General features: G+C 39.2%; 1 protein-coding gene across 1 annotated transcript in view; it reads right to left on the reverse strand.

Moving 5' to 3' along the window:
- The window catches only part of LOC150079049 (meckelin), an 860,544-nt gene that overhangs the window by 729,625 nt on the left and 104,471 nt on the right, over nucleotides 1–26,448 (reverse strand). Inside the window, exon 4 of the mRNA XM_090382499.1 lies at nucleotides 6,624–6,705. Within this exon, the coding sequence (XP_090238625.1) occupies nucleotides 6,624–6,705 (82 nt within the window). The remainder of the gene's footprint in view (nucleotides 1–6,623; nucleotides 6,706–26,448) is intronic.

Below are 26,448 nucleotides of genomic sequence, written 5' to 3' on the forward strand. Positions count from 1 at the left end.
ATGAAAAAACTTTCGAGCCTACAGACCAGTAAGGCTCCTGGAGTTGATGGAATATACCCTATAATCTTAAGAGAGGCGGCAAGCGAGTGCATTGAACCATTGAGGCTAATTATGCGAGCATCACTAGACTCTGGGGAGATTCCCTTGGATTGGAAAAGTGCAAATGTATCTCCCATACATAAGGGTGGCTCTAAAAGTGAAGTTGAAAATTATCGACCTGTCAGGAAGTTTTATTTTAGCCAGCGAGTTATAAATTACTGGAATAAGTTGCCTTCATGGGTGGTAGAGGCCGACAGTTTGGGGAAATTCAAAGGTCATCTGGATAGTACTTTCGGGTAAGGGAAGCGCATAGGATGATAGGTTTAATTTCCTTTTTATTTATTTTTTATTTTTTTTTTTATTTATTAATTATTATTATTTAGTTATTTATTTTATTTATTTTTTTTTTTTTTTGTTTTTATCATTGTTTTGTTCGGATTTTTTTTTTTTTTTTTTTTTTTTTGGCTGGTGCAGCATAAGCCATAGGCTTTCTTGCACCATGCGGCCATTACTAATACTAATACTAAATACTTCTATCAATACGAAATATCATTCTCTGCTTTTAAAATGATTTTGGACAACAAAATGCCACAGGTTTACAATAAGTCACATTAAAAAATATACTGTTGTTGAAAAATATATTTTTATAACAAAGGTAAATTTTTATTTTTAACAGTATGTTCCTTAAAAATTCTGAATACAAAAAAAAGAAATTGCAATTCAATTAATAAATAAATATATAAATCAGTGCTACAATTTATTACAGGGAAGGAAAATGGGGTTATACCGTTTTAAATTACATTAAATTTCAGAAACACTTCAACGATGAAATAAATAAAGCAAAATAATTAATGCTGTTAATAGGGTTATTAAACAGCTAAATTTTCAGTTTCATATTTGCATGTTGTTTTTGATTCAATTGTAGGAGTCAATGTCTAAATTTCATGTTGTTTATGTTTCTTTATTTATTCCATGGGGTAGTGGCCATAGCATACTTTATGTTTGGTTCATTATTTCTCTTGATTACCAAGGTATTATTGGGACATCCAGTGATTGAATTAAGATTCCATTTCAGAATTCACAAGTGCCAGTGTCCCTTTAAAGGATAGTATTTGTGGGGTTTTTGTTTCTTTTTTGTGGTATTTTTATTTATTTTAGTAATGCTCATTCTTTGAGGTATGGCATGTGTCTTATTGTGTGAGGAACTATGCATTTGCTCCTCTAATGATGGGTGGTCATTGGTTCTTCTCTTTTTTATCCTTTAGCTTATTTTTGTGTTTGTTTTATTTTTGTTTTGATACAGGGGTGATCAAGTTCATAGGAGCAGAGCACACCCTATTAACAGCATAAATTAAACTTATAATTAATGCACTATAATAAAGGAAATAAATGTAAGACTGTTATGCATATAACAGAATTTTGGTGCATAATTTTTAGTGCATATTATCCAATGTTTACGTACCCCTTTTTGTTTCACTACATATTACCAGAACACAGCCATTTAGGGAGTGCCTGTAACCCTTCAAAAGTCTTCTTGAAGGTTTGGGCAGGCAACATTTTCCATGTGGACTTTTTGCTAAGCAATAAATGTACTCAAGGGTGGGATGACACAGCCATTTAGGGAGTGCCTGTAACCCTTCAAAAGTCTTCTTGAAGGTTTGGGCAGGCAACATTTTCCATGTGGACTTTTTGCTAAGCAATAAATGTACTCAAGGGTGGGATGACAGACTACCCAAGCACCATCATGCATATCCACCAGCCTGAATCCTCTCTCACACCATTTCTGTGGGGAAATGATTGATCCTGGGTGAACCATTCCAGGATCTCCTGACTTGTCAAAGCAGGTGCCATATTATAATGTTAGTCTGCAACCTAAGTTATGGGTGTTAGATCCTGGTGATGATAATCTAGAAGACCAGCAACATCAGTGGGAGGTCTCCTTGCCATGTACATGTGCACACATCAAGGGGTCAGACAAGGAAGGGTCACTGACTGTTCTGTTATCATCCTCTGTACAATCCCAAACTTGCACCATTGAAGAAATCCTTCATAAGGAACAAAGCTGATAATGATACTGTGATTGCAGCCATCAGGTGGCTCTTGAAGGCTGACAGCATTTTACAAGAGGAAGATGCATACTTTGGTGCAGCAGTGGAACAAAGCAGGCATCTTCCTCTTGTAAAACTTAAGTATGTAGTTGTGTACATGCATCATTACATTGCACAATTTGAAACAAACAAAGTTTATGAATAAGGTATCATTAAACAACATCTCATATTTTAAAAAATCCTTCAAAATGAGTTGCTGGCTCTTATACTTTAATTAAGTAAGGCTAGTCCGTTAGAGAAATCAGCCAGCTGTTACTTATTTTCCATTGAGTATCACCAAATTGCAACATTTCAAGGCTACTTGGCCTCTACTGAGTGGGTGGATAAGCACTTAAATTATAACAGCGACAACCCAGTAGTGATTTATTTATACAATATGAGATATGCCTGCCAAAAGGCATATAATAGAATAATGAGGATTAAAGGAGCTTTTTTTTTTTTTTTTTATGTGAACCCAAACACGAGACGTATTAGAACCTATAGTACTTAGTACCGTGCTTGGATTGGAGGTTGAGAAGACGAAAGAAGATATTTGTTGACATTGGACTTGAACTTCTGTAGATTGTAATTTTCAGGAAATATGTATGAAGGAAGGTTGTTCCAGAAAACGGCAGTTGAATGAATAAATGAGGAAGATGAAAAGTTGGTTCTGTGAGTTTTAAGTTGTACAGTAAATGGATATTGGCTGGTGGCGGCACATGTTCGGACTGTTTTGAAAGAGAGAGAGAGCGGGAATTATAGAAGCAAATTCAGAAGAACAGTACCCATGGAAGTATCTGTAGAAGAGGCATGCAGCAGAAACAGTACGTCTATGAGACAGCGACTGTCGAGACTCTGTTAGAGATGAGTTTTAATTAACCTAACTGCCCTCTTCTGAATGGAATCAAGAAGCCTGAGAGAGGTTTTGGGGGCACCACCCCAGATGTGGGAACAATATTCCATGGCAGGGCAGATTTGCAATTTATACAGAGTGAGTGGCTGTTTGGAAGAAAAGTAACGCCGAGAGCGAAAGAGAAAACCAAGTTTTTTAGATGCAGAGGAAGCAATATTTGTAATGTGCTTGTGCCAAGAGAGATTAGAAGTCAGGGTAATCCCCAAAAGAGATATATCATTTTTCCTAGAAATTGGAATGTCACTAAAGATAAGCATAGGAGCAGAAGAATCCTTTTTGCGAGATATAAGACAATACTGAGTTTTAGAAGGGTTGAAATCAACTAACTTGTCTTTGCCCCACGGGAGAATTACCTGAAGATCGGCATTTAAGGAATTGGTAGCAGATTTTCGAGAAGTTGAAGCTGATTGAGCAGGACAAGGTTTCTCAAAATGGAAAGTGGAATGCAATGTGCTATCATCGGCAAAACTATGGATAGGATTTCCAGTCAATGGAAGAAGGTCATTAATATACAAGAGGAAAAGAGTGGAGGAAAGAACTGAACCTTGGGGGACACCAGCATTAGTGGAGAAGTTAGAAGACAGAGAGGCATCTACCATCACCCTCAGTGAGCGATCAGAGAGAAAACTGGATAACCAATTACTAAAAACAGTTGACAAACAATAAGATGGAAGCTTGTTTAGAAGACCTTTATGCCAAACACAATCGAAAGCCTTTGAGATGTCAAGAGCAACTACTTGTGTTTCACTGAACCTTTCCATTGAATTAGTCCATAAATGGGTAACATAAGCCAGAATATCACCAGTGGATTGACACTGACGCAATCTATACTGCCGATCGTTGATCAGACGGAAGGTTTCTAGGTAGTTTAGGAGTTGGCTGTTAATTTCTCCATTACTTTAGAAAGAGTAGAAGTAATTGCAATGGGACGATAATTGGATGGGAGGGATTTGTCATCCTTTTTAGGAACTGGCTGGATATGAGCAAATTTCCAAGCAGAAGGAAAAACACCTTTGGAATAAGAAGTGAAAAAAGGTGGCAAAGAATAGGAGTAAGTTCAGGAGCACAGGTTTTGAGAACAAGAGGAGAAATACCATCGGGACCTGGAGCTTTCTTAGCATCAAGATTCGTCAAAATCCTTCTGACATCCTTTTGACGGAAGACCACAGGAGGCACTGAATGGAGCATGTTGGGAATGGTGGGCGGTGTTTTACCAAGATCATTAATACATGAGTTGGAAGAAAAATGGGATGCTAGCAGGTCAGCTTTATCCTTGGCTGAAGTGCTAACAGAACCATCTTGTTTGGACAGAGGTGGGAGCAAAGATGGGCAAAAGTTGCGGCCAATAGCTTTGGCAAGAGACCAAAATGCTCGGCTACCATTACGGCAAGAAGCAAGTTTTCTACTCTTAGCCTGTTCAAACTCTAGTTTGGACTGATTAATAACTGCTTTACAACTGTTGCGAGCTTTGGTGTACGCAGAAAATGAAACTGAAGAATTAGAAACAAGCCAATTACGAAATGCAACATTCTTCTCTTGAACAGCCTTAGCACATTTATTGGAAAACCAAGGTTTAGATAAAGGAAGAGATTTTAAAGTGGAGTGTGGGATAAAGAATTCCATTCCTGCAAGAATAATTTCACTGACACGATCTGTGCAAATGTTGACATCAGAAGTTTCGAAACAGTAATCCGACCAAGGAAAAGAAGAATAGAAGTCTCGCAGGTGATCCCATTTTGCATTCTTGTAATGCCAAACAACACGAGGTTGGGAATAGCCATGAGATAAAGGTTCCATTGGAGAAGAGACAATCACCAAGTTGTGATCTGAAGTGCCTAAAGGACCTTTCACTTCGACTGTGCACTTAGAAGGGTTGTTTGTGAGAAAAAGATCAAGCGTATTGGTTGTATGATTAGGATTGTCCGGTATTCTTGTAGGTAAATGAACAATCTGTGCTAGGTCATTTGTAATTGCAAAAGCCTCAGCATCTCGACCTGCTGGGTCGGTGCGATTAGAAAACGGAAGCCAGCTGGAGTTGTGAACATTAAAATCACCAAGGAAAATTACCTCACTGTTAGGAAAGTTGGACTGGAGAAAGTCAAGTTGCAAAGAGAGGAAGTCAAAGAGCTCCAAGTGATTAGTGGAGTTGGGAGAACAGTAGAGACAACAGATGAATTTTACACAATGAGGTAGAGAGATTTTAAGCCAGAGAAGATCAAAGAGAGGAGATTCCAAATTGCCAAGTCTCTGACAGGGAATATCAGAACGGACATATGCACAAGTACCACCTTTGAGGCGAAAGGAATCATACAGCAAATAATTTGGGCATCTGAGATGAGCGGTAGTTGAATCAACCGATAACTAAGATTCTGTCAGAAAAAGTACATGGGGTTTGGCAGACTGCAAGTGGAAATGGACATCGTTGAGATTAGAATTGAGACCACGTATATTTGTGAAATGAATTAGAAAGTGCTTGGGAGGTTTAGATCTTTTCGCAGATCTATAAAGCCTCAAGCTATGAAAAAAAAAAAATTCAGATATAATGTATTTGTGATAAGCATCATTGTAACACAATGAATTTGAAACAAACCAAAGTTTGTGAATAAGGCATCATTATAAAAATCTCATATTGTGAAATTCTTCACATTTCCTCGCTCTTATCCACCCACTAAAAAGAGGCCATGTAGCCTTGAAACAGTGCCATCTCGATGATGGTACTCAACTCAGAATAAGTAATATCAGACTTCTCTTGTTCAAAGTATAAGAGCCTGGGAATTCATTGTGAAGTTTTTTCAATATGAAATGATGTGTAATGATGCTTTATTGACAAACTTCACTTTGTTTAAAATTTAACTATGTTGCTATGATGCACAACTACATCATAGTCTGAATTTTTTTAAAAATTAAAGGCTTGATAATCCTTAATCTTTAATAGGCCTAAAAGATGCAATATAATGTTTTAAATTGGCATACGTGATATGGTATCCAATTTTTAAAAAAAAAAAGAAGCAGTAGTTTCGGAGGACCCCGATGTTTTTAATGTTACAGCAAGTACAGGATATTGAAATTAATTATGCATTTATTGAAAATATCAAATACTACTAAAGAGTTTTAATTACATTGTTCCAAAATCTGTTTTATCTTGTCTAAACAAACAATTCACTGAACATCAACAAAGTGTATTTGCTGCTAATAAGTAAACCAAGTGCTGAATGCCAGTACAATGCTAATGCTAATGCTAATTATATATACATAAAAAATGAATCTATGAATAAGCACCACAATCAGCAAAAATAGGGAGTCAGAAGGAAGGAAACTGTAAATAAGAAAAATTGCATTTCAAAATGTTTGTGATCGGTGAGGAGTATCTATATATTTATAAATAACCACCAGCAATTTATTAAATTTCCATTCAATACACAGACAGCCAATGATTGCTCACCACTGCTTTACAACACAATTATCTTCTATTGATAAAAAAATTATATATTTTCTATTGATAGAAGAACCACATTTATTATAGACATTTCACTAATTAAAAGTGTATATTAAGCAGAAAAATAAAACATGAATTTTTAACTTACCTGGAACCACTGTGATCAGGCCAAGTTTGATTTTCACACAGTTTACAATATACTTCTGTTCTAGTTCCTAGGTACCTCTCAGCTTAAAAAAGTTTAAATAAATTAGCACTATATGTACAAACACAATTGTGTGGGCACACCCACACACACACAATTTAGTTACAATTATCTATATATAACCAAATATGGCTAACTAAATATGGTTTAGTTAGATATGGCTAACTAAATGAGTTAAATATGGCTAACTAAATGAGTTAAATATGGCTAACTAAAAATATATACGCGCCCTTCAATGAAACATAAACACATCTGCTATTGGGAATAACACCATGCTCACAACATAAAGGACCTACAGGTCCAATAATGCATTCAGTACAAAAAGATGAAAGAGATGATTTTCATAAAAGCAGGATGTTTTCATAATCCTGACTTGGAACTTGATATGAACTTTCAGTTAAAAACATACATTTCATATTAAAATACAGCCATATATTTGTTTACCAGTACAGCATGTTTTCAAACACTGGCTTAAAAACCACTGGCATAGGATTCTTTTTGGATTTTTTGTTAGACATCACTTGATTATGACTGCTTCAAGAAAGACACTGCTGTTGAATTGACTCAGTTCACAAATGTTAAGTCAAAGTTTTGTTTATAACAAAGCTTTGAATGAAATCTGGTGTCTAGATTTGGCAGCAAAGGACCACTGTACATCAATTCTTTCATAAATGAAAGAATTGATGTACTTTATAACCTCTGGTGAGTCTGCACACTGAAATTGACACAACTGATACTGAAAAACATCTACTGCATCATCTACCCTATCTTCACTGACACCAAGAACTGGAAATTTGTCCACAAAAACTTTCACATCTGAAAATGATACACTTCTAAGTGATGATATTTGGACTATCTCAACATTTATAACATCACTTTTTAAAGGGAATTTGAGCACCATGTAGTCACATGCAGCAATAAAATACTTCCTCACTCAATGAACAAAAGAAAAGAATCTTCTCCTCTTGTTTTAGTCTCTTCACAACCTTTGGAAAGAAAATGCCGAGGACTAAGTAAGAATCATCTTTCTGGTTTAGTCTGTAAAGATTTAAAAACTATTGATAACAAATTTGCAAATAACATTCTGGATGTGAAGTACATTAGATTGAAGAGCTATGTTCAGATTTTCAAACAATGGCATGTCACTTAAGAGAAACAAACAAATTGTTATATTCAAGGGAGAGGAGAGGAGATGAACACTTTCCATATAACTAAGTATAATGTGTCTAGAGTTATCAGCTTACTCAGCCTATTTACAATTGCTTTTGCCACTATAACGTCTCATACTGTAAAATCCTTCACAGTAGTTACCTAGTCTTGCATCTTCAAATAAGTAATGCTTCCCCAATATTTGAGAAGGCTATTATTACTTAACGATGACATTGCAAACTTCGCTTGCCCTCTCCATAAGTTTACTGCTTATTAAAATTATGCCTTTGAGCACTACCCAATATGTACTAGTAAATTCCCATGATCAGAGTCCTAAAAAGCCATAAATACATCACATTAAATCTATATGCCTTTTGGTATCTCTCATATTGTGAAAAATTTCACTTATAACCTGTCTTCTCCCACATTCATGCCACTGAAGAACACTGTTTCGGGAACAAATATTCCCAAAACAGTGCTATCTGGGTGGTGGCACTAAACTGAGAATAAGTAAAAATAGCCTTCGCTTTTGGGGAGACATTAATTCTTTGAAGGTAGGCTAGGCAACTTACTATAAAGGAATTCACAATATGAGAAATGCATCACGTTATAGTAATGATGCTGTACTACAAACTTCATTTGCCCTGTTCATGAGTTTACAGCAGATTAAAATTATACCTCTGAACACTACATTTCCTAGTACATAAAAATCTCGTTAATACCAACTTGGTTTATACAAATTCCTCGTTTATACGAAGCACATATGATTCCCCTGCGAAAGGATAGGCTTTTCTATGTAAATATATTTGTTTATTATAAAATTCGGTTAATACATATTACAAAGTTCTTTTTCACCCCGTGAGAAATATTGTCATTTTGTATGTTTAATACAAATCTTGGCAAAGCGATCCGATTATTGCCTCCAGCCGCCTGGCTCCCTACTTCCCAAAGGATGGCACTGACTTGTTAGAAATTAGTGTAAACAAAAGCAGTTCATGGTAGCTACAACATCAAGTGCACTCTGAAAAACATCTTTCTGAAGGATGAGTTGTTAAATTAACAAAAAAATAAAAAGTTTTTCTAAGTTGTTTACATGCACTCCCTCGCTCTCCACGGGAATAATGTCAGTTGCAATTGTTACCCCAGTTCAAAGAGTCTTTTGCTATCATATACAGCAATCTATTTTTTGTGCCATTTTATCTGAGCTGATGTCTTTTTCAAAACCTGTCTTTAAATAAATTTAAAATTTGTTTATATTAAATCTTATCTAGCAGTGTTATGGCAACAAAACATAGACAGACAGAATTAAGCCAGGAAATTAAACTAAAAATTATACAAGAGGCTGATATGATGGAAAGAAGCAAAATCCCTTTATCTACTATACTGAAAAACCGAAAAAGACTTGAAGAAGTGAGTGACACTGGAGCAGCAATGAAAAACAGGAAACGAATTTGTGGTGCAAAACACGAGGAGCTTGAAACAAAACAAATTCATGGTGCAAAACATGAGGAGCTTGAAAAAAAACTTTTCGAGTGGTACCAACAAATGCGTGCATCTAATTTGCCAACATCAGGTCCGATTTTGCAAGAAAAGGCAAGTTATCTAGCTTGGCAATATGGGATTAGCAACTTCAAATTCAGCAGTGGCTGGCTCCAAAGATTTAAAGACAGAAATAACTTGGTTTTGCGAAATGTTTGCAGTGAGTCTGGATTAGTCAACAAAGAAAAGGCTACAGACTGATTGTGTTCTGTATGGTCCAACCTTGAAAAATATGGGGCAAAGGATATTTTTAATCTTGACAAGACAGGTTTATTTTATAATTTGCTGCCAAACAAAACATTTGCTGTTCGAGGAGAGTCTTGTCATGGTGGAAAATTAAGTAAACATAGGCTCACTATTCTGTTATGCTGCAATTCAGATGGCAGTACAAAACTAAGCCCACTTGTGATTGGTAAGTTTTCCAAGCTAGGATGTTTTAAAGCAGTTAACCAACTTCCCTGTGATAATGAGGCCAATAGAAGTGCTTGGCTTATGGTCAAAATTTTTCAGCCTTGGTTATCAAATTGGACAGAAGAATGGCTTCAGAAAAAAGGAAAATTTTGATGATTCTAGACTGTTGTACAGCACATTCTGCCAAGACACTTAAGTTGACAAATATACAGCTGTTGTTTTTACCCCCAATACCACCAGTTTAATGCAACCACTGGATCAAGGCATTATTTATAACCTCAAGAGAGCATATGGAGCCCGCCTGATAAGGTACTTGATTTGCAACATAGAAGGAGGGAACAATTTGCAGCCAAATTGGAATGTCTTGGATGCTATCTGTAATCTTGTTATTGCTTGGGCAAGTATTACATCAAGTGTAATAATCAACTGCTTCGGAAAGAGTGGCTTTGGAGAGAACATCATTGAAAAATATGGTCCAGCAGACAAATGTGATAGCAACAGTGAGGAATGGAGGAATTTGAAGGAGCATATGGATTTTGTTGGCAAATTTGAAGAGTTTGTGAAGGTGGATGATGAAGTTGCTACCACTGCAATGCCAACAACAGAAGAGCTGCTGGACACCAAACAAAATTATGATGTTTTTGTTACCAGCAACAGAGAAAGTGAAGAAGCGCACACACACACACACTGCCATCTAAAAAAGATGCTCAAAATGCATTGAACATAATAGAGAATGTGTTGGCCTGCAGTAACGTTCATAAAGAAACAACTATTGCATTTAATAACATCTGTGCTGTAGTTAAAAATGCATATAGTTCAAAAACTGTGCAAAACTAGATTAATTTATTAAAAAGTTAATGGTTTCTATGTCTCCTTTTATATTAAGATTGTAATTCTTTTTGCTGTGATACTAAAATATTGTATATATCAAAATACAGTAATGAAGTTTAACATTGATATACTGTACAATATTTTCATTTCCATTAATATTGCTTTTCTCTTAGTTTATCTAACAAAAAAAAATAAAATCTTTAAAAAATGTTATTCCTATTCTGTACTGTTACATAAGGCTTTTGTTTTGTTTTGTTTTATTAGTAAATTCCCACAGCCAGAGCTGCAAAAAGGCCATAAATACATCATGTTAAAAAGCTTTCAATATAAATTTACACACTTTTTTTTTTCAGGCACTTTTTGTTCCCTTGAGGAGTTCATTAATTTGTCTTCTTTTAAAACTTCTTTAGGATTAAAAACTAGATCTGGACAGAGTCAATATCACACACTACTGATTGTTTGTACTTTTCAATTTGATAACTCTGATAATTGCTTATATAGCACCATTTCTAGCCACTTCTTCAGACTTGTCAAAGGTTGTTCTATTAGTCTAGTCACACATTTAACCAAATAACACCTACATATACACACAAATATAAAGGGGTGGTTGAGGGGGAGAAGACAGAGAGTGGTAATCAATGAACACTGCTCATTGTGGACTAATGTTATTAGTGGAGTCCCTCAGGGTTCAGTATTGGGTCCATTATTGTTTTCTGTATTTATAAATGATATTGATGATGGTATATCAGGCTTAATGTCCAAGTTTTCAGACAACATGAAGGTTGGCAGGGTTATTAATGACACTAATGACAGTACACTGCTACAAGAGGATCTAGAAAAGTTGAGCAGATGGGCTGAGAAGTGGCAAATGAAGTTTAACATTGACAAATGTAAAGTACTACATATGGGAAGCAGTAATCCCAGAGTAACATATCAACTATGTGGTACCACACTGACAGTGGTAGAGAATGAAAAGGACCTGGGGGTGGTTGTGCAGACAGATATGAAGTTCTCTGAGCAGTACAGACGGGCTGCAAGAGTAGCTCATGGTGTATTGTCAATGATATATAGGAATTTTTCTAGCAGGGAAAAGGAGGTGATTATTCCCTTGTATAAGGCAATGGTCAGGCAACATTGTCTACCATGATGTCGAGTTCTCTGAGCAGCTCTTGGACACAGATACCAAAAGGCCAGATGGCAGTCTGACGAGTGTTATATAGGTTTTCCTATCATGGCTTGAAAAGGATGTCCACGTAGTGTTTTCTGGCAGGGATTTTAATTTAAAGGTAAATTTAAAGACAATTGCTTTTGTTGGAATGACAGTGGTGGTTCAGTTGCTTCAACATATAAACTCTGGACTGGGGATGTTCTAAATGCACTAGTAGCAATACTGGATGGCTTGGTGGTGAACTGGGTCTAGCCACCTAAGTACGCTGTTTCTAGCAGATGTGTACACTTGGTACCCATAGTCTAATTTAGATCGGACAAACGCATGATAAAGGCGGAGTAAAGTGGAGCAGTCTGCTCCCCATTTATTGGAGGAGATAGCACATAGGAGGTTCAACTCTCTCATGTACCTTGTCCGCAGTTGACGATACCCCCAGGGGTCACATCTGGTGAGTATGGGCTTGGCACACCCAGGGTTCTGAGCTAGCTGGATATCATCATTCTTCCCTTTATTGGTAATTCCTTTCTACTTCTCTCTCTCTCTGGATAATAGGGAAATTTTTTTTTTTTTTTTGGCCTGTGCAGCATAAGCCTCAGGATTCCTTGCACCATGTGGCTAATAATAATAATAATAATATATGGTAAAAATGTCAACTTCTTATCGAAAATGAGCCCCAAGAATTTTGTCCCGGGTGCTACTGGAATGATGTTTTGTCTGAGTTTAAGTTCCAGTTCAGAATGAAGATTCTGTTTGCGACAAAAGTGTATGCAGACAATCTGTGGCGAGAACCTAAAACCATTAGCCACTGCCCAAGAATTGATGTGGTCAATGGCATGCTGCAATTGTCTTTCAATGACTCTCATATTGCATGACTGCAAAAAGATGCTAAAGTTGTCTACAAAGAGGGCACTGTTTACAGTTGGAGGAAGTTGTTCAGTTATAGAGTTAACTTTGATAGCAAAAAGCATAACACTTAGAACTGATCCTTGTGGAGCTCCCTCTTCTTGGCAAAATGGTCGGGAGAGGGTAGATCCCACACAAACTCGGAAAGGCCAGTCTGCAAAGAAGTTTTTTATAAAGAGGCCAATGTGTCCCTAAGACCAAAGTTATTATTATTATTATTATTATTACCAGCCATATAGTGCAAGGAAGCCTGAGGCTTATGCTGCACCAGCTAAAAAAAAATTTCCGAGTTACCCTGAAACAGAGAGAGAGAGAGACAGAGAGAGAGAGAGAGAGAGAGAGAGAGAGAGAGAGAGAGAGAGAGAGAGAGAGAGAAGGGAATCACCAAGAAAGAGAAGAATGATGATATCAGCTCAGGACCCTGGGCGCGCCAAGCTCACACTCACCAGATATGAGCCCCTGGAGTAATCATCTAGGATTGTACCATACTCTTCATTCTTAAGATGTGGTCTATAGATTCGATTCGATTCATCCAGAGAGTTTGTCTTTTGTGATGGATATTGTAATGGAATATATATATATATATATTCAATTTCTTTTAGTAATTTGCTTGTATTATCAAAAGGATTAAAGCAGCCTTTTTATTTCTGAAAAGAATTCACATAACTAATATTGTTGATTCTACAGTATTTTTGTTGCAAGGATTTACTACTTCAAAGCGATACTACTAAATACACCTACCCAACAGCGAGCAGATCTTCCTTTAGCTACCATTTTACGCGTGTTGAACACATATTGCAGGACTGCTGGTCCAGGTTGATTCAATTACTACCCGGGTATTGTGAAATGGCTTGTCAGGGATCTGTACTGCAAAAAACGTCTTCTATCTCATCTCGCAAGTGCTCAGTTGGATTTAGATTCATGGGCTGACGAGGACACTACAGTAGGCTTAACTGACTTTTATGTTCCTTGAACCAGATCTACACGATTCTGTCATTATGGCATTGTGTATTATACTGTTAGAAAACCCTTTAGCCTTTGCGGATAGTAAGTTATAATCTCCGTTCTCCTCACACCGTGCGAAAAAGTTAAATGTTCAAATCCCTTCAATAAAGTGAGGAGCTTTTGTAGGCCTTCCACCCCGTGGCTCAGTTGTTTGGCCTCAGGTGAAGATAACAAAGTCTTTCTCCCTGACTTCCGTTTTTTATCTGGGAAAACAGGCAAATTGCTCAGATAACACACGCAATTACAGACACGGTTTTTGCATGAGTTTGTTCTCTCGGGGAAACTCTGTTATGAAATATTTTTGCTGGAAGAACCCATTTTGCAGATAGATACACTGCAGCATAAAGGGTTGTACCAGAAATGATTTTCAGATAACCTGTGGCATCCAAATATTACCTCACTGGTGTTAAGGGGCCGAATACACTCTCTTTACCATCAACTGCAACCACAAACCTGTACAGTCCATAATTGGCAGGATGGGTTTATGAAAGCATACTTTTTTCGCTATTTTCTGGGCCTTCCATCAGCGTGAAACTGTAGAAATTGAGATTTGACAGACCAGACAAGGTTGTTTCAATCCTTCACTGTCAAGAATTTTTCTCTGGGAGGTAAGGGACGAATCTACTGCTTTGATAGAGGGAAAATTATATTCCGGCCTTGTTTGTAATTATTTTATTATTTTTTTTTTTTTCATTTTGATCGAGCCCTTTGAGTGCCAAATAACCCCAGGAGCTCACATCTGGTGAGCATGGGCCCGGCACACCCAGGGTCCCGAGCTGGATATCATCATTCTTCTCTTTCTTGGTCATCAACTCCCAAACCTTGGTCATCAACTCAAAAACCATCTCTAGCGGTCAGCACCGTCGTTATAATTCTCTTTTTCGATACTGTGTGAAAAGGCCAGGGTTCAGATCCCACTAATGATATGAGGAATTTTTTTCCCCATACCCTAGCTGCCGCTTTAGTCGAGCTCTGGTACGAGCAGCAATACAATTTTATTTTTTATTTTTTTCTCACAAAAAACTGAACTCTTTGCTCCAGCAAACAGACAAACTTGCTTAGAGAATGCTCGGAATAATATAGATATTACAAGCTTGACCGGATGAACTTCAGTTCTTGTAACCTTTAAAAAAAAAAATAAATAATTAACAATTCAATTTTTTTTCTTGTGGTGACCTCTGAAGGTTGATTCAAATCTACAGCAGCTTAAATAATAAAAATATTAGCGATGTTTGCAATGTCCTCTTAGTTTAGAGGACGTTGCAAACGTCCCTTCTCTGGGTAGTTTTTGCACCTTTTATCTTTGGTCACAGCAACATGATTTTACTCTTACCAACTACGTCATAATAAACCATGTAGTGGCATAATTATCAAATTCAATTGTTCTTAGATTTGTTCATAAATTAATAAAAAGAGGAGTTTTTAGTTATTTATATTTTATTTCTGTCATAGGTGGTACACCATGTCATTGTGATGACATTGGAGGAAAAGTAATTTTAAATATTTTACTTCCACTGTCTGTGGACGATGCCTTCTCTGATATTTGGAGACTCCAGTAATTTTGTCGAGGATGTGCACAATAATCGACAATCAAGAGGTACTGCATTTATTATAGTGTGTATCGTGTTAGTTTGTTAATATTATAGGTGTTGACTATAAAGAGTAGTTGCCAGGGGTTTTCTTTTTGCCATTTGTCAATAAAAATAGCTGATTACATGAATATATTTATACAGATGACACAGAAAGTTGAATGGCACGATAATGGTATCGCGTTTTTAAATTATGTTCGAGAAATATCTCTAATTAATTAAAATATTTTAAAATTTACGATCAATAACCCTAAAATTATTTATATTTTCTTGTAAAATGTATTTTCCTGGAATGTAAGCTTTTAGCATTAGCATTAGTAGAGGCATTTGATGCAAGAAAGCAAGCTTATGCAGCATCAGCCAAAAAAAAAAAAAACAAAAAACCCACTTCACCCCTCTGTTCGTTCAAAATACCTGTCCAGCTGAGCCTTAAACTTATTTAGGCTATCAACCTCCACTACAAGGGATGGAAGTCTGTTCCACCAACCAACCACCCGCTGGCTAAAGGCAAATTTCCGCACGTCTATCCTACATCTGTCTTTGCTCAATTTGAATTTATGCCCTCTCAGGTGATTATTCTGAGCGAGAGGAAGAATCCCATCAGCATTGAGCATGCTCAAACCATTCAAGGCTTTATACACCTCTATCAGATCACCTCGCTGGTGCCTAGTCTCCAGACACTGTAATTTGCAAAACTTAAGCCTTTCTTCGTAAGAGCACCCCTTTGTTACATTCACTAATCTTGTTGCCCTTCTCTGTACTCGTTCCAGCAGCTCTACATCCTTCTTGAAATGAGGCCTCCAGAACCTGTATACAGTACTCTAGGTGTGGCCTGACCATTGCCTTATACAAGGGATTGATCACCTCCTTATCCCTGCTGGAAAAATTCCTGTATATCATTGACAATACTCCATGAGCTACTCTTGCAGCCCGTCTGCACTGCTCAGAGAACTTCATATCTGCCTGCACAACCACCCCCAAGTCCCTTTCATTCTCTAGCACTGCCAGTGTAGTACCACAGAGTGGATACGTTGCTCTGGGGTTGCTGTTTCCCATGTGTAGTACTTTACATTTGTCAATGTTAAACTTCATTTGCCACCTCTCAACCCATCTGCTCAACCTTTCCAGATCCTGTTGCAGCAGCATAGTGTCAGTAGTGTCCTTGACAACCCTGCCAACCTTTCTATCGTCTGCAAACTTGGACATTAAGCTTGATATATCATCATCAATATCATTTATAAATACAGAAAACAATAATGGACCCAACACTGAGCCCTGAGGGACTCCACTAATAACATTAGTCCACAAAGAGCAGTGTCCATTGATTACCACTCTCTGTCTTCTCCCCCTCAACCACCCCTTTATCCATAGCAGCAATTTGCCTCCAATGTCACACTGCTCCAATTTGTGTAGCAGTCTTCCATGTGCAACAGTATCAAAAGCCTTTCTAAGATCAAAGTATATAATATCAAAGCTATTCCCTGCATCCAGTTCTTTTGTGACTGCATCATAGTATCCAATCAAATTGGTCAGGCAAGACTTCCCCTTAACAAAGCCATGCTGTGTCCGAGCTATAACTGAAGTCTTGTCTAAATGATCCTGCAGTGCTTCTTTAACCAGTGCCTCCATTAATTTTCCTGGAACAGAAGTTAAGCTCACAGGTCTATAATTACTTGTGTCAGCCTTTGATCCTCCTTTGTGAATTGGGGTCACATTTGCACATTTCCAGTCTATGGGTACCTCCCCTGAGTCCAAGGAAGCTCTCATAATTATGGCTAAGGGTTTGCTTACTTCCTTTGCTGCCTCCTTTAATATAACTGGTTAGATCCCATCCACCCCGGGTGCCTTTCTTGTGTTTATCTTCAACAGTTTCTTCTCCACTTTACTCCCAGTTATTTCAAGATTCTGTAGCTTACTGCTAGAGTTGAATACACCTCTGGCATTCCCCTCGCTGAATAACTCCTCATGTGTGAATGTCGATGCAAAATATTCATTTAGTTTGTTAGCTACCTGAGCAGGATCATCAACAGTTGACCCATCAATATCTAGTGGACCAATCTGATACATCCCCTTCCTTCTAGAGTTTACATAAGTAAAGAACTCTTTGCTGTTTTTCTTTGCATCCCTTGCCAAGGATTTCTCGTAATCTGCCTTCGCCTGCCTAACCTCCTTTCTAACTTGGTTGCATATCAACTTGTATCTATCATGGGCTTCTGTGTCATGTGTTAATTTGTATGTATCCCATGCATGTTTCTTCTCTGCCATATGCCTCATCAGTTCATCTGACATCCATTTTGGCCTAAACCTTGAACAATATTTCTTAGTTGGTATGTAAAGCCTAGTAGCTTCCAAGATAAGTTCTTTGAATGCTTCCCATTTTGAATTTGCTGTTGGTAATATCATCAATTGGTCCCACTGTATAGAATTTAAATACTGTCTCAGTCCATCGTAGTCGCTTTTGCGGAAGCAATAACCCTTCCCTTTACCCCTAATGGTAGTTAACTCTTTGAGTAAATCCCACTTCAGCACACTGTGATCACTGCCACCTAGTGGTTCATTTATCTGCAGATTCTTAATGCATGAAGAATCACTGCTGATAATCAAATCAAGAGTATTACTCCCTCTAGTTGCCTCCCAAACATGCTGATGTAGAAAACAATCATCCAATAAATCCACAAAAGCCCTGCTAGTGTGAGTGACCAGCCCCCAAATTCCAGTCAATATCTGGGAAATTAAAATCTCCCATTATAAGACTCTCTGATTTACTGGCCCACTCTATTTCCCTGTACAGTTTCTTATTATACTCATCAGAGTCATTAGGCCTATAGCACACTCCTACTCTCAATTTTGATCTCCCAATGCTTATGTCACACCAAACTGACTCAACACTGCACTGTCCAGCGATGTCGACTGGCTTCACTTCCTTGGTTTTTATGTGTTTCTTAACTAATAGCATAACCCCTCTCCCCTTCCTATCCTGTCTATCCTTTCTGTAGACGTACTCCCCAAATTCCAGTTCTGCATCCCTTATATCTGTGTGACACCACGTCTCTGATATCCCAACAATATCTGCCTTTGATGTTTTGAGCAATACCTCAAATTCATCAAATTTATTTACTAAACTCCTAGTATTGGTGTACACGCAAGTATACCTGCACCTGTTTCTATTCTTAGCTACCCTAACACAACCCATGTGTTTACTTGTACCGCAATGGCTCCCAGCAATCTCTGAAATATCATGCATCTTGTTTTTCAGGCTTCTGCTCATTCTAATAGAAGCAGTGCAAGAATCTCTTTCACCTCTGCCAGTGGCTACTGTCAATCTATTGGTCTTTGTCTCCCCCCAAGCTAGCAGTTTTCCGACCCACCTAACACTGCCTCGATAGCATCAGCAAATATTCTTGCACCCTTTCTATTTAAGTGTATCTCATCCCTGTAGAAGCAATCTCTCCTGTTAACAAGTACAGTCCAGGCTGAAAAAAATTCTACCCCTTGAGCCTTGCACAATCTTTCCAGGGCCGAATTGATCGACAAGGCTCTCATCATATACTCCCTCCTATCGTGTCTGGGCAGAATTGCAGACACTTTCAAATTCAACCCTAATTCTCGGCTTTTGTTCAATAGTGACCTGTACTTGTTAAGTAATTCTGCCGGTCTCCTACTCTTAATATCATTAGTGCCAACGTGTACAACTATATCACCTTTTGTGCCCTTAAAAGATGATATTCGCTCTACAACGTCATCAACCTTTGCCCCTGGCAGACATACCCTGGTCCTGTTCCACCTATCCTTTTTACAAAGCATGTTCCCCGTTTCCCTGACAATAGAGTCACCAACAACTACTAGTTCCTTCTGGACCAGCGCATTCTGCCTTGGGGGTTGCCTCTGTGTCACGTGATGCCCAAGTGCAAGCTCTGGGGTTGATGTGGGCAGCTGAGAGCTTGATGGGCCCCTCAATTTAGTTTCTTCGAGGGCATCCACCCTGTCCTTCAAGCTCTCATATAGGCCCACAAGAACGCTGAGTTGTTGCCTGATATCGATACACTCCTTGCATCGCGCACACACACAAAGACATCCCCCATGGCAGTATCATGTCCCGTACCCGATTGCTCTACAAACATCAAGCAAACAGTGCATTTTATAAGGCTGTGAGTCAGAGGACAACTGCCCCCCTCAGTTCTGCTCTGAGCCACAGCACTTCCATTAGCTTGAGCCAGAGCAGAGCAGCTTTGCTGCTCTGGTCTGAGTCATGATTCTATTAATTTATTAATTAATTATAATTAATTATGTTATGTTATTAATTATGTTAAATATAATTAATTATATTACGTTTGTAATCTAAGTCGTTATATGTATTTATTTAAAAGTACAATTTAACTGCTAACGAAGTTCAACTAACACTATCTAGTACGGTATATAACTATCGTATCACAAAGGCGGGAAAGTTACGAACGGTAAATCTACGGACACTTAAGTATTAATTAACTTTCAAATCTCGCTGTCTCAATTCAGAATAAACTAACGATCCTTAGTAGGTCTATAAGCTACTTACAGAAATAATTCAATGTAAAAAATATTCAATCAAGCGGCTAAATATGGCTAAAGAACTTCTCGTTCAGCGGAGTTGCAAACACGTGGATACCCTTACCGATACTTTTATGCAATTACAAAGCCGAGTAAAGAATAAATACACCAAATTAATCAGAAAATCACAAAATAATGTTATACTACTAAATTTAAATCAAAAGTTGTAGAAAAACAATAATTTCAAATCAATAAATAAGAAAAATCCACTTAGCGGCTTTGAACACGACCGTCTCCTACTAGCCTCATCAGCAGACTTTGTGTAAAAACCGTTAATGCCATTGCGTTATATAAATTTACCACCAGTTTAAAGTGTAATAATTTTTATTGATTAAAATATGATTAGGACAGAAAGAAATTCAATAAAACATTAAAGGCTTTGGCTTCTGGTTTATACACTCACTGGCCAAAAAATGAGAAACATTTTGGCAGTTGGCGTCAACAGATAATGAAACGTACTGTATGCAAATGTAATTTGTCACATAGTATGATTGAGTTTCCTTGGCATAAGATATATACTGTACGCTTTCCTAGGGCTTAGTGAAACCGGTGATCTTTCCGATTTTCACAAAGGTGTTTTTTATTGGAGCACGTTTAGCAGAAGCCACATTTGACAAAACAAAGGAAATCACTAGTGCGATGAAAACAACCATCTCAAAAGCAATGCCGGATTAAGATACGGGCTAGCAGTCCCTTGCCCAAGGCCCCAAAAACAAAAACAATGTGGGAAAAATATCTATATCCTTTGTAAAGGGCGCCGAAAAATCATTCTGTCCAGGGTGCAGAAATACCTTGTCCGACACTGCTGAAAAGTATACACTGATTGAAAGATGAAAGAAGAATTCTAAAAGGAAGAAATGCAGCAGAAAGTCAGTACTCCAAGAACGAGACTGCAAGTATGTAAAGCGAATTGTGAGTCATGATAGAAGGTTTGGTGTGAAGCAAATGACTGAAAATTGAATTTAGGCAAAGAAAGGCAGAACTGTGTGACAGGAGTTGAAGGATCTGAGATTTGGTAGGACTTTGTCTACATTTCATTCTTTAAAAAAAATCGACAAGTTCGACTAGAGTGGTGCCACCAACGCCAACACCATAGTTAAATAAGTGGAAAAAGAACATATGGTCTCATATTCTTTTTTGCCCCATTCGTAGGGTGAAAGCGTGGCATAAAAATTACGAAGCCATGCATCCAGATTCCTCATGTTCACCGCTTGACCGGTTAGGAGTAGTATCACAGTATGGAGTATGTTCTTTTGGTATGGACTGGATCCTCTCGTACCATTGGAAATTGTGCTTTTCGGTGCTTCACTTTTACCGGGACTATGAAGAATTATTTCAAGACGAGAAAACAACTACACACCATGCAAAAGTTGTATCTGAATGGTTCGAGGAACATTTCCAAGATTTGCAATTCTCAAAATCTGAATCCAAATGGGAATGTCTGAAATATGGTGAAATGGGCAGTCCAGCTTCGCAGTGCTCTACTGACCACATTACACATACAGCTGACAAATATCTTGTGGAAGAGTGGCCAAATTTTGGGCTAGACTAGCTCAAACACCTAAGGTGTAAGGTATACTGTTGTCTTGCGGCACCAGGGGTTTCCCCCATCTCCACGTTGCTTTCTTTGTGGGTGTACCAGTTTCCTGGGAATGCCAGAGGTTTAAAAGTGTGGATATTGTACCTGTGTAATGTTGTGTACCATTGTTCACCTGGCCATTTAGCTGCTGGACCACTGCTGGAGCCCAGCGTTGGCCCACCTTCACCCAGTGGAGGCAGACCAGGAAACACCAGTAAACTAAGATTTACTCTGGCAGGTCCTGCCGCTTAATTTTCTGAGATTTCAGCAGCTAGGACCTAAAAAAAAAAAAAAAAAAAAAAACACCTTATGTGCACATACACATATATGCACATATACACAACAGTGATACATAATATATACGAATCCTTCAATCGTAATTACTTTGGACGTTTGCATACAGCACGTGTGCATGCATTCATATGGCAGGAGTAGGGCAATGCGTAGGATAATTAGGCCGAGACTGGGCGAAGATTATTTTTGGGCTAGATTAAATTTAGTGTGTAGGGCGCTCGCGTCATGTATAGATAGTGGGGGAGGGGAGGAGGAAGAAGGTTGGGGGAAAAGGCAGAAGTATGGGGGACACAGAAGAAAATCCCCCAGGTGGTCAGTGAGGCATGCCCATGCCTCACCAGAAGGAAAGGTGGGGTAGCAGGGGACCGAGGCGACTGCTCGTCTCGTCCTCCTGCCAGGAAGGGGTATTAAAGGAGAGCCAGGCTAATGCTTGGCTCAGGCCGCCAGAACAGCTGCTATTAGTCCTTCATTCAGATTTTTTGTCTATCTTCATGGTTGCTTAGTAGTCCATCTTTGGTGTTATGCACATTTGGCTTCTAGCCATTATGTGGCTAGTGTGCATTCAGGTCCCGTATTCTTCTGTACAGGGCTTCAGCGAACTTTGAGAAGGCAATATATTCCTGCCTTCCCGTCCAGGAGGTGTTGTTCTCTATCTCTGGGCAAAAGGGTGATCCGGGTGATGAGCTGGCAGCGGAGGTCATCATAAAGCTGGCATTCATGCATGAGGTGGTGCCAGCTCTCCAGCAGCAAGTAGGGTCATCTGTAATGCGCAGGGCTGTAAGTTTAGCCTTAAAGGCACCATGTCCTGTTAGCAGGAAGGTTGCGTGGAGTCCCGGCGTGAACCATGCTGGAGCCATCGGATAGAGTTTTCCAACGTTGGGGAAGAATCTTTTGGTGACTTCTCCCTTTGGGGAATTCTCCCATCTGGTTTGCTAGGTTTGCATGAGATTATTTGTAAGTCTCTTTTTCTCAGTCAAACAGTTTGTGGTAGGATCTGCGTCGAAGCCGGCGAAGATGCAGGCTCTTCCCTTGGAGAGTTCATATAATACTTCACATTTAGCTACTTCGAGGTCTAAAGGTAGGGTTCCCGCCAGCACCTGCAGCGCGTGGTTGCTAACTGTACTGCAGGCCCTGGTTATAGCGAGCAGCATGGCTCTATGAATAGAGTCGAGGATTCTGCGATTTACAGCCATGGTGACTTTGAGGTACCATGCTCCGGAAGCATAGGTAGCTATTGGCAGGAAGGCGGCTTTGTAAAACAGCTTGAGGTCTTCTTTTTCAATCCCCAGTCCCTTTTTGCAACTCTGGTAACAAGGGCTGTATAGCCCCGTATCTTCTTACGGATGTATTTCAAGTGTGCCTGGAAGGCACACTTGAAATACATCCGTAAATGTGCCTGGAAGGAGAGAGTGCGGTCGTCCAGTATTACTCCCAGGTATCTAAGTTCCTTGGACAGTCGTAGTGTGATATCATCAATATTAATCTGTGAGGGTCTCCTGTAATCTGTGGCACCCTTGAGGAGAATGGAGTCCATTTTGGTTGCAGAGATCCTAAGGAAGTGGATATTGGTCCACTCTTGTAGGATTTTAAGGGCATGATTTGCCTTTCTTTCCAGCTGGATTCTGCTGTTTGCCTCTATCATCAGGATGAGGTCGTCTGCAAAGGCTTGTGAAGCTGCCTCTCCAATATCGGTATTTAGGAATTCATCTAAGACGATGTTCCATAATGTAGGTCCTAAATAGAGCCTTGTGGACAGCCTCTGTTGATTTTTCTGGTGAGTATTTTATATGGAGCATTCACCATGATGAGTCTAGTGGAGAGGCAGCTTTGGATTACTCGATAGAGGTTGCCTGGCATCACACTCCCCCGGAGCCAGGCCAGGACGCTCGGCCACCAAAGGGTGTCGAATGCCCCAGCAAAGTCGATAGAGATAGCCAGGAAGTATTTGTTTTCAGTGGCAGCTGCATGTGCAAGGACGTTCTTTGGGGCATCTACAGTCGACGTTCCCAGTCTAAAGCCATACTGGTTTGGGGACATTAGGTTTGCCTGTAGCTGTCTTTTAAAATTCCATATCTCCAAGTCATGTCATAGCTTTTTCCATATCAAATATAACTGACACTCGGTAGTCACGTTTCAGGAAAGCATCATGAATATATGTTTCCAAGCGGATTAAATGGTCGAGAGTTGACCTGTTCTTTCAGAAGCCACATTGTATCCTGGAAAGAAAGTCGTTAGCTTCTAAATACCACAAAAGGTGAGCACTAACCATTCTTTCCAGGATCTTGCACAAGCAGCTCATCAGAGCAATAGGATGGTAATTTTTAGGTATTTTTGGATCCTTTCCTGGTTTCAGAAAAGGAACGACAGTTACCATGTACCATGATTCTGAAAACATCTCTTCAATATAGATTCTATTGTAGAGACAGAGCAAACGATTCATGGATTCTGATGAAAGGTGTTTAATCATCTCATAATGGATGTTGTCTGGCCCAACAGCACTCACCTTGGATAGTGACAGCGCTGCTTTCAGCCCCAACTGTGCAAAGGGCTGATTGTAGTCCTCACAACTGTTAGAAGACAGCTTCAGGTGATGTTTTCTGATTTTTTTTTGAGCACAAGGAACTCTGTGGTGTACAATGTTTCTGAAGACACTTTAGCAAGTGTCTCCCCAAGAGTATTTGCAACTGCAGTTAGGTCTGTAATTGTACATCCATCATGTTCCAAGACTGATGAAGGGTTTGAGGTGTATTTGCCCTTCATTTTCCGAACTTTGTCCCAGATGACTTTGGGATTGGCAGCCCATGTGAGGGAAGATGCAAATCGGATCCAAGATTCCTTTTGGCTCTGAAGTCTGATGTGCCGTGCTTTACATGTGCACACTTGAAGGCTATTAAGTTATCTGTGGTGGTGTAATGACAAAATATTCCCCATGTTTGTTATGAGCCTTCCTAGCTGCTGTGCATTCTCCATTCCATCATGGTTTTGGAAAACATTGAAACCGGGACTATGTTCTTGGGATTGGAACTGTCGCTGTCTGGAAAATACTTTCTGTGATGTGTTTTACTGACTCATTAATTGGCTCCTGGCTGACTGTAGTGATATTGAACGTTGCCAGATGACGAAAGGCATTCCAGTCGGCATGATCGGTCTTCCAACGTTGTATCCTCGAATGGTGGCGTTGTCTCCCATTAGAAATGGTGGATACACAGGGAAGTGATCACTACCATGAAGGTTATCTTCAACCTCCCTGTACTCAGAGGTAGGAGGGAAGCGGAGCAGATGGAAAGATCAATGGCAGTAAAAGAGCAGATAGCCATGTGGAAAAAGGTGTTAGTCCCACATTTATGTTTTCAAGCAGTCGCTCGATAATCTGACCTCTTCTATTGATGTCAGAACTACCCCACAGAATATTATTTCCACTGAAATCCCCTAATAATAGAAAAGATGGTGGTAATTGCTTAATGAGATCATCAAGGTGTGCATGGGGGGTGTCATTCCCGGGTAGCAAATAGATGGAAAAAACAGTTAAGAGGAACCCTACTGTAAGATGAACTGCTACACACTCTTGGTTAGTGGTAAATGGCATAGTTTGAAAGGGGATGTGGTTACCCACAAGGATGGTGACTCCTCCATGGGCAGATCCATCCCCAGCTCTGTCTCTGTGAATAACTGAACAGTTATGTAAGTAAGGGTCCTCATTTACCTTTAAATATTTCTCCTGTCAGCAAAAGCAAGTTGGCTCATGCTTACTCAGGAGAGCCTTGATGTCATCAATATTTCTATGGAATCCACGGCAATTCCATTGTAGAAATTTAAATGTACCCTTTATTTAGATTTATTGGGTCCATCTCGTGGCTTCTGAAGGGCTAATGGCTTCGTTTTTCCGGTCCTGGATTTATCTCTCTTTGGAAAGACTGGGCGCTGGCCTGTATCCATATCTTCTTCTTTCTCAAAAAGTTCCAGGACAGACTCATCCTGTACCTCCTCATTTTCTACATCCATCGTTACTTGGATAGTAGGTGGCTGTTCCAATTTCTTTGAAGTTTCTTTAGCACTGTGTTTTAGAAGTGGTGCAGCACTAGGCGGTACAGATATAGAAGTGGCGGCTGCCTGTGATTTTTGGGTGGACTTTTGGGAACTTAATAAATAGTGCGCAATGGGAGTAAATGACTCCCTTGGTGTAGTAATCATATCAGTCTGAGTATTGATGGCACTTTTCCCAGAAGCTTTCTGGGCACATGAGGGCTTGGTACTATTTATTGGCTGGATACATTTTCTGGCCTCCTGATAGGAAATGATCAGCTCTGCTTTTAGTTTTTGGATTTCTTTTTCATCCTTCCACCTCTGGCATGCTCAAGAGTATGCAGGGTGTTCTCCTTGGCAGTTAGTACAACTTGGCTTAGAAGCTAAACATTCCTTGCTCTTGTGGTTTTTAGCACTATAGCGAGCACAGGGCAGGGGGGACCACGACAAGCTGTTTGAGAGTGGCCGTACTTTTGGCATTTAAAACACTTCAGTGGGTTTGGAATATAGATCCTCACTGGGCAGTATAAATAGCCTGCCTTTATAGAACTTGGAGGCCGTAGGGTGTTGAACGTGGGTGCCTCCGTAGCCAGGTGGGCAGGAGCAGCAGTGCGTAGCGCACGCTTCTTGATTAGAGCGGGGTTCGAGCCCGTGACCACCAAATACGGAGGATGTGGAAAGGTCAGGGAATGA

Source organism: Mastigoproctus giganteus, chromosome 10 (genome assembly GCF_048544385.1).
Source record: "Mastigoproctus giganteus isolate SK-2022 chromosome 10, ASM4854438v1, whole genome shotgun sequence".
NCBI classification, from domain to species: domain Eukaryota; kingdom Metazoa; phylum Arthropoda; class Arachnida; order Uropygi; family Thelyphonidae; genus Mastigoproctus; species Mastigoproctus giganteus.